This window comes from Lampris incognitus, chromosome 21 (assembly GCF_029633865.1).
Source record: "Lampris incognitus isolate fLamInc1 chromosome 21, fLamInc1.hap2, whole genome shotgun sequence".
In the NCBI taxonomy this organism is placed as follows: Eukaryota; Metazoa; Chordata; class Actinopteri; order Lampriformes; family Lampridae; genus Lampris; species Lampris incognitus.
Genome location: NC_079231.1, coordinates 2,207,727 through 2,216,676, shown reverse-complemented (window position 1 = coordinate 2,216,676; position 8,950 = coordinate 2,207,727). Strand labels below are relative to the sequence as shown.

Here is an 8,950-nt window from a genome sequence, read left to right as displayed (position 1 = left end):
TTTCTCACACTCCCAGAGCTGGGAGGTAGGGTGGTGGTACTGGCCTGCTCATCTCCCTGAAATGGAAATACTCTCTTGTTTCCATTCCACAATTTTCTCCGCCCTCTTTTGAATTTCATGCTGTTACTGTCTCTTATCCAGATATTTCTTTCTCAATGAATTTACCAACCACTGTTCTGCCTACGAGATTATCGAGTATAGATTATGATGAATTGATGACTTAATTGATTATGGCTAATGACTATTGCAAACTGTTCTCTTCTCTAACATGTCTTTTCTGTCTCTCTGAATGATGTCTTCTCCTTTCTCTTTTTCTGTGTTTGAATGGTGTCGTGTGAGTCTCTCTTGCCTGCATGTGCAGTCGGTTCTCCTCCCAGGTCTCTGTTGTGATGGTGGTCGTCATTTGGATGCTGCCTGCCCTTCCACTCCTCACATAAGTTTTTCTTACTACATGATGATGCTGGTCGCGTGGCTTGGGTCCTGGACTGCTCCGTTGGCATGTGGACACTGCTCGGCATCCTGTGCATCATGTTCTTCATAAATTTTATGTCCATTATAATTCTGTTATCCTCTTTCAATGTTGTATTATGTAAATTGCGTGAACACAACATCCATTGCACGCTGTCCGTCTTAGGAGAGAGATCCTCCTCTGTTGCTCTCCCTGAGGTTTCTTCCTACTTTTTCTCCCTGTTAAAGGGTTTTTTTAGGGAGTTGTTACTCATCCGATGAGAGGGTCTAAGGACAGGATGTTGTGTTGCTGTTAAGCCCACTGAGGCAAATTTGTGATATTGGGCTATACAAATAAAATTGATTTGATTTATCCAGTCAAACTCACCATTGTGGTTGTGTACTGCCCACCAGGCCCCCTTGGTGAGTTTCTGGAGGAGTTTTACACACTTGTCTCGCACTTCTCTGTTGATGACTCTGCACTAATCCTTCTCGGTGACTTCAACATCCACACTAACAAGCTAGATCCTCTTCTCTCTTTCCTCTCCTCCTTTGACCTTCACCTCTCACCCCTTCCTCTTACCCACAAGGCCGGCAACCAGCTGGACCTTATCTTTACTAGACAGTGTCCTATTTCCAATCTCTCTGTTACTCCCCTACAGCTCTATGACCACTATTTCATCTCCTACTCTCTCTCCCTCTTCTCAGCCCCTTCCCCTACCCACATGGTTTCCACCTGTAGACACCTCCGCTCTCTCTCCGCCACTGATCTTTCTTCCTCTGTTACCTCTATCCTCCCTACACCTGAATCTTTCTCTCTCCTACCCCCTGACACTGCTACTGATCTTCTTCTCTCTACCCTCTCCTCTTCTCTGGACAATCTCTGTCCCCTCACCTCCAGGCCTGCACGCCCAACTCCACCTGCCCCTTGGCTGACCGACTCAGTATGTACTGACAGACGGAGCCTGAGAGTGGCAGAGCGCAAATGGAGAAAAGGCAAACTCCCAGAGGACCTACTCAACTTCCGATCTCTTCTTTCTACTTTCTCCTTCTCCCTTTCTGCTGCTAAAGCTGCCTTCTATTGCTCTAAAATCCTATTCTCTGCCTCTAACCCTAAGAAACTCTTTGAAACCTTCTGTACACTTCTTCAACCCCCACCTCCTCCTCCTAGTTTCTCCCTGATGACTTCGCTAACTTCTTTGACAAGAAGGTAAATGACATCAGATCCTCCTTTTCTCACCACCCGGTTAATGCTGCTTGCACTATCGCACCCTCCTTCACCTCCATGTCCCACCCTATCCCACCTCGCTCCCCTCTCCCCCGACGAGGTTCTAAACCTCATCACATCCAGTCGACCCACCACATACTCCCTTGACCCGGTTCCTTCCCCTCTTCTTCAGTCTATAGCACCTGAACTCTTTCCCTATCTAACCCACCTCATCAACACCTCCCTCCAGGCAGGATGCTTTCCATCTGACTTCTAGAGTCACCCCCTTCTCAAGAAACCATTACTTAACCCCTCTGATGTCAAAAACTACAGACCAGTTTCCCCTCTACCCTTTCTATCCAAAACTTTTGAACGTGCTGCATTTAACCAACTTTCTTTGTACCTCCACCAGAACAACCTCCTGGACCCCAACCAGTCTGGGTTCAGGGTCGGTTACTCGACAGCGACGTCCCTCCTTGCAGTGACAGAGTCGCTGCACTCTGCGAGAGCAAACTCTGTCTCCTCTGTCCTGATACTCCTGGACCTGTCAGCTGCTTTTGACACAGTAAACCACCAGATCCTCCTCTCTACCTTCGAGGGGCTGGGTGCCACAGGCTCTGCACTCTGAATGTTTGCAACCTACCTGACGGGTCGCTCCAACTAGGTGACATGGAGGGGATCTGTGTCGGAGCCTCGCAGACTGACTACAGGTGTTCCACAGGGTTCGGTTCTGGGTCCTCTCCTTTTCTCCCTATACACAACATCCCTGGGTTCTGTTATTTGCTCGCATGACTTTTCTTACCACTGTTATGCCGATGACACCCAGCTGATCTTGTTCTTTCCTCCCTCTGACACACAAGTAGAGACACGCATTGCTGCGTGCTTGACTGACATATTGGAGTGGATGGCAACACATCACCTGAAGCTCAATCTGGACAAAACAGAGCTGATGTTCCTCCCGGGGACAGGTTGCCCACACCAAGACCTGGCCATTACCATTGACAACACTGTGGTGACGCCAAATCGGACTGTGAGGAATCTGGGTGTGATCCTGGACGACCAACTGTCGTTTGCTGAAAACGTTGCATCGGTTGCTCGCTCCTGCAGATTTCTCCTCTATAACATCAGGAGGATTCGCCCATTCCTCACCGACGAGATGGCACAAGTGCTCATCCAGGCTCTGGTCATCTCCCGGCTGGACTACGGCAACTCCCTCCTTGCTGGCGCCCCGGCGTCGGCCATCAGACCTCTGGAGCTTGTTCAGAAAGCTGCAGCTCGTCTGGTGTTCAACCGCCCTAAGTTCTCCCACACAACTCCCCTTCTCATGTCCCTACACTGGCTCCCAGTAGCTGCTCCCTTGCTGCTGATCGACCCGGTCACGGCTCTGTTCTGTCCTGGCCCCACAGTGGTGGAATTAACTCCCCAATGATGTCAGGACAGCGGAGTCGCTGCCCATCTTTCAGCACAGGTTGAAAACTCACCTCTTCAAGAACTACTACCCTGTTACTTGTTCTTAGCACTTGTTGTATTCACTCATTAAAAAAAATCTCTTTCTTGCACTTTTACTTTAGCACTGGTTTTGCGCTTAGATGCTTGTTTAGGTGCACTTGTGACCTCTGATGACTAGTAGGTCTCCTGATTTCCTACGTTAAATGATGCACTTATTGTAAGTCGCTTTGGATAAAAGCATTGGCTAAATGACTGTAATGTAATGTAGAGTGGTGGTTGTGTGCAGTGGTATGTAGAGTGGTGTTTGTGTGCAGAGTTGGACGTAAAGTGGTGTTTGTGTGCAGAGTTGGACGTAAAGTGGTGTTTGTGTGCAGAGTTGGACGTAAAGTGGTGTTTGTGTGCAGAGTTGGACGTAAAGTGGTGTTTGTGTGCAGTTGGATGTAGAGTGGTGTTTGTGTGCAGAGTTGGATGTAGAGTGGTGGTTGTGTGCAGAGGTGGATGTAGAATGGTGGTTGTGTGCAGAGGTGGATGTAGGGTGGTGTTTGTGTGCAGAGGTGGATGTAATGTGGTGGTTGTGTGCAGAGGTGGATGTAGAGTGGTGGTTGTGTGCAGTTGTGTGTTTGCCAGAGAGTCAGGCTGCACACATGGGAAAACACTGCCTTGAATAAACAGAGAGGAAATGGGAACATGCGCATAACCGCCTCGGTCACGCGCTGCGCTCACCTGGCCTCATTCCATAGCTCGGGGACGCGCCCAGTTGACAGGCAACACTTGACGTGAGCGCGCAGCGGGTCCTGAGGACATGGCGGGCTGTCCGGACGGCGCCTGTCTCCGTTTTCCGTGTGAGTGAGGTGTCTGAAAGTCAGCCAGGAGTGTGTGGTTGGTTTTAAATAACTCAGCCAGTGGAAGGGTTTGATCTCTCTCTCTCTCTCTTTGTCTGTTTGTCTCTCTCTCTCTCCTCCGCTCCTGCGTGACGTTTGCAGGTCGTCACGGCAGCGCGCGGGACACTCCGAGCCGCAGGTGGACTCAAAGTGTTTCCGGCGCAGCTCGGAGCTCACCTGGCTCAGGTGACCACAGCGCACGGCTGGACGGGAAGAAGAGAAGGGGAGAGAAGAAGTAAGAGAAGGAGCGAGTGAAGTGAAGGAGAAGTCAGAGAAGGAGCGAGTGAAGTGAAGACGTAAGAGAAGGAGCGAGTGAAGTGAAGGAGAAGTAAGTGAAGGAGCGAAAGAAGAGAAGGTTTGATGGTGTGACTGTTTTCTCAAGCTGTCCGTTCGCTCGTTGTTCCTTCGCTTTTCTAACGAAACTGTAACAGTCTGAGCTCTCCCCCCCCCTCCTCTCTCGCCCCCTTCCCGTAGCGCGCGCGCGTGTAAATGGAAGTTTCTAGTGTTCTCCTGCAGACTGTTTAACCCGTTGAGTCCCATCCGGAAGCTTCTCTGCTGGCTTGGTGTGTTTTGTGCTGCAGAGCTGAACGTCATTAGTGAAGCCCGTGTTTGAATCAGGAAGATGTGCAGACATTTTCTCTGAGGGGAAAACCCCCATTCCAGAAGGTTTTCAATAAAAGTTACTGAGCTGTGTAATCGGTGTGATTAAGGTCCTTGTTGTGAGTCGCCTGGAGACTGAGAGCTGGATGTGCTTTAGATGTTGTGTGACAGATAACACGTCCAGAGAGACGAGGAGAACTCAAGCTGCTCTTTCCTGTTGCTGGCTGACAGCGGAGGTTTGGGGTCATCTGGATAGGCCTCTTAAAACTCTTATCTCAACTTGTAACATTGATGGCAGTAAATGGACCGTTTATTTCCTCATAAAAGCTCAAACCAAACGTTAGGGTTGTCGCCTCACACTTGATTTAACTCAGCTTGAACTGTCAGCAGGGGTCTACAGACAGACAGACAGACAGATGGATAGACAGGCAGACGTATAGATAGACAGAAAAATAGTTGGACAGAAGGACAGACAGACAGACAAACGGACGGATGGATGGATAGACAGACGGACAGAGACAGAAAAATACAGACAGACAGACAGGAAACTAGACAGACACATAGACAGGTCTTTGATACACCATTGTGGTGCAACCTGGACACATCGTCAGTAATGAACCCAGGGTCATCAGCTGTTTCGGGTCTTAACATCAGACACCCTCACTCAAGCAGCCCAGCCGGGGGTGATGAAGGCCCCACTTGTGTCCAGGTAGCGCGACCCCTCTTCAACCAGAGTAAATGGGAAGCATTTACAGTGGCTTCCAAGATGTTCCTAATGGCTCTTCTTCTTATCAGCCCACAAATCCCCAAGTCACAGGACCTAGTGTAGAGACTGGCCTGCAACACCCTTGCAGCCCACTTCAACTGGCTCACAGAGGGCCTTCCACCCAATCCGCTGACACTCAGCTACCAGATCTGCATACCTGGCTCTCATCCGTTCTTGCACCTCCTCCATCTGATCTTCCCAGGGGACAGTTATCTTTAGCAAAACCACTTGCTTGGTTGCCACGGACTTCAGGACCATGTCTGAACTGAGTGTGGTAGCAGTGATGGTGTCCTGCAACCTCGATTGCCTCCCTGGGAACTGCCAGTCCCTTGCTGTTGCAAGCAGCCCACCCTAGGCCTTTGGCTGGGGCTTCTCTCCTGCTCGAACAAAGGCGAGGATGCATTTTCTTGGGTGTTGCTGCTTGCTGTAGCTGACCCCATTGCAGATGGTGTCTGCTACTGCCCGCAGAACTTGGTCATGGTGCCAGTGATACTGCCCCTCTCTCAAGGCCTTTGGACAGCAGATCAGGATGTACTCCAAAAATCCCCTTTTCTGGCAGAGTTGGCAAGGAGGTGAGTCCGCCAGGCCCCAGCTGAGCAGGTTGGTAGGGCTCGGGAGGACATCATACACTGACTGGACCAAAATCTTGAATCGGTGTGATTCCGCCTTCCAAAGTTCTGCCCAGGTGATCTTTCGGCTGGTTGTATGCTCCCACTTGGGCCAAGCCCACTGCTTGCAAATACCCACTATTCTGCTGTAGTAAGCTTCTTCCACTTATGTGTGTACCTCCTCCTGGATTAGCTTTTGCCTCTCCTTTCCTCTGGCTTTACTGTAACAAGGTCTTGAGTTGATCGCAAGCCTGGCCCAACCAGTTGACTCAGTGCCCATCAGGATGCTGTGCCACAACCTTGCCTCAGCCTGCTCAACTGGTTCCTATGCGTGCCACTTCCTTCCTGTTCTGACCACGATACCTGCAGAGGAGACCTTGGTGTCAGCAGAATCTCAGTAGAGCAGGATTTCTCTGGCTCGGGTGACCTTGAACTCCTCTGCTAGACTGCTGAGAGGAAGCTGTAGCTTGGTGTTATGCCGATAAAGGCCAATGTTGCTTAGGCTCCACAGCAGGCCCAGACACCTGCACAGGAACTGGCTGATCTTCCTTTCGAAGTCCTCCACAATGGTGATTGGGACTTCATAGATTAGCCGTGGCAAGAAGAGCTGAGGCAGGATTCCATGTTGATATATCCAGGCCTTGAATTTTCCAGGAAGGCCTGACTTGTCCACTGTGGAGAGTCATGTGTTGAGGTCCTCACTGGTTGCTTTCAGATCGCTGGTGAAGATCTTACTCAGGCTCTTGACAGGCTTTTCGGCCACATGTGGAATTTGGGTGCCTCCCAAGGACACACTGAACTGGTTGGTTTCTCTTCTCTTCCTTTCCTGAGGACCAGAGACCTGGATTTTGTGGGCTTGTAGCTCATTCTTGCCCCTGTAATGAGCCGTTCAGCTCCTTGAAGGAGCCACCTGCATCCAGGCACTGATGTAGTTCTCACCGTTAGGTCAACCATTAATGCCATGAAAGAACAGATAGACAGACAGTGGTGTGTGTGTGTGTGTGTTGAGGTTATTATAATAAACTAAAACTAAGCTAAAAATTAAAACTGAAAAAATTGTTAGCATAAATGAAATAAAAAGTAGACTTTAGAGAAAATAAACTAACTGAAATGATATTGTGTACTTACAAAACTAAAATAAAAATATACAGAAAATGTCTTACAAAGTACAAAATGCAAAAAACCCCAAACAAAACCAAACAAAAAACAAAAACAAAAAAACAGCACAAAGCTATAATATCTGGTCTGTGCTGGAAGATACCTGAGACACAGCTCTCAGAATTTTAATTGTGCTTTAGTTGAGATTCAGTTTGTGTCCTGCTGCACATTCATACACTTCTACATAATAATAATAATAAAGAATAAACTTTATTTGTATAGCACCTTTCATACATAAAAGGCAGCTCAAAGTGCTTTACATTAAAAACAGGGGAAACAATAAAACCCAACAACAATACAGATAAAATAAGTTAAAAGTAATAAAACACGGAGCTAGGCAAAAAACATGAAACAAGGCAAGAAATAAAACCACAGTACAAAATAGAAAATAAGAATAAAAGAAATATAAAGTGGAATTAATTAAAAGCAAGAGCATAAAAATGGGTCTTGAGCCGATTCTTAAAACTATCTATGGATGTTGCTTCTCTTATTTGCTGGGGGAGTCTGTTCCAAGCCGCCGGTGCATAAAAACAAAATGCTGCTTCGCCACACTTCTTGTAGTGCGTTGTAGGGACCGTGAGCAGCAGGCCAGCACCAGAGGATCTGAGAGAGCCGCTCGGAACATCACCAGATACGCAGTCAGACAGGTGTGAGGGGGCTAAACCATGTAGAGCTTTAAACACAAGTACAATAATGTTAAAATCAACCCTCAGTGCTACAGGAAGCCAGTGTAAAGACGCTAAAACCGGGGTCATGGGGATCTCTCATCCTGGTTTTTGTTACGACCCTTGCTGCCGCGTTCTGTACTAGTTGCAGCCTATCGATACTTCTTTTTGGGGTAAACCAGTAAGAAGTGCGTTGCAATAGTCTAGACGCGAAGAGATAAAAGCATGCGTCAGCTTTTTGGCGCCTTCCAGGGAGACGTAGGGTCTAATTCTAGCAATATTCTTTAGGTGAAAAAAGGCACCCTTTGTGCCATTGTTGATATGTGATTTAAAATCCAACTCAGAGTCAACGATGACACCCAGGTTTTTTGTTACAGTCTTGTTCTGTACAGCCAGACTTCCCATTCTACTTGATATCATTTCTCTCTGTGCATTAGTGCCTACAAGGAGAATTTCCGTCTTGTCTTTGTTCAATCTGAGAAAGTTTTCTCTCATCCATTGTTTAATACTAGACAGACAATTCGTCAAGCGATTGAGAGTATTGGGGCCATCTGACGCTACAAATAAATATAACTGCGTATCATCAGCATAAAAATGGAAATTCATTTCATGATCACTGATAATTTCCCCCAAGTGGCAGCATGTATAGGCAGAACAATAAAGGACAAACATGTAATTTTCTCAGGTAACCCTGCGGAACACCTGACATGTTTGTCCAAGACATGGTGAGAAAGACTAACAGAATAGCTTCTGCCGGTAGGATAAGTGTAGACTCCCCAGTCCAGCCACAGCCCTGCTACCGGATACTAGGAGCTGACCAGTCCAGCCACAGCCCTGCTACCGGATACTAGGAGCTGACCAGTCCAGCCACAGCCCTGCTGGTGACCACAGAGTAGCTGAACTGGAGCAGTGTCAGTCTGGTTCTGCATTCCACATTTGAAATGGATGTTGAGAACTGTAGACACAAACACTGCTGAGTGCAAGACCTGAGGGTCCAGACAGAAAGCCATGAAGAGACATCAACATACAGACTGGAGTAGACAAACAGACAGACAGACAGACAGAATCACTGACAGACAGACTGTCAGACTGATAAAGATACAGATGGACTGATAGCCTGGTTAACAGAAAGACAGACAACTGTTGACAGACCGGATACATCACACACA

At 48.0% G+C, this 8,950-nt stretch overlaps 1 protein-coding gene across 2 annotated transcripts in view; it reads left to right on the top strand.

The window, feature by feature from the left end:
* The first annotated feature begins 3,910 nt into the window (after positions 1-3,910).
* sh3yl1 (SH3 and SYLF domain containing 1) overlaps positions 3,911-8,950 on the top strand; it is a 47,861-nt gene continuing 42,821 nt past the window's right edge. Inside the window, exons 1-2 of one of the 2 annotated variants that reach the window (XM_056301340.1) lie at positions 3,911-3,945; positions 4,087-4,312. In XM_056301340.1, the coding sequence (XP_056157315.1) occupies position 4,312 (1 nt within the window). In that variant the 5' untranslated portion in view covers positions 3,911-3,945; positions 4,087-4,311. Of the gene's footprint in view, positions 3,946-4,086; positions 4,313-8,950 lie in introns of those variants that run through there. The other variant, XM_056301341.1, reaches the window with a different exon arrangement.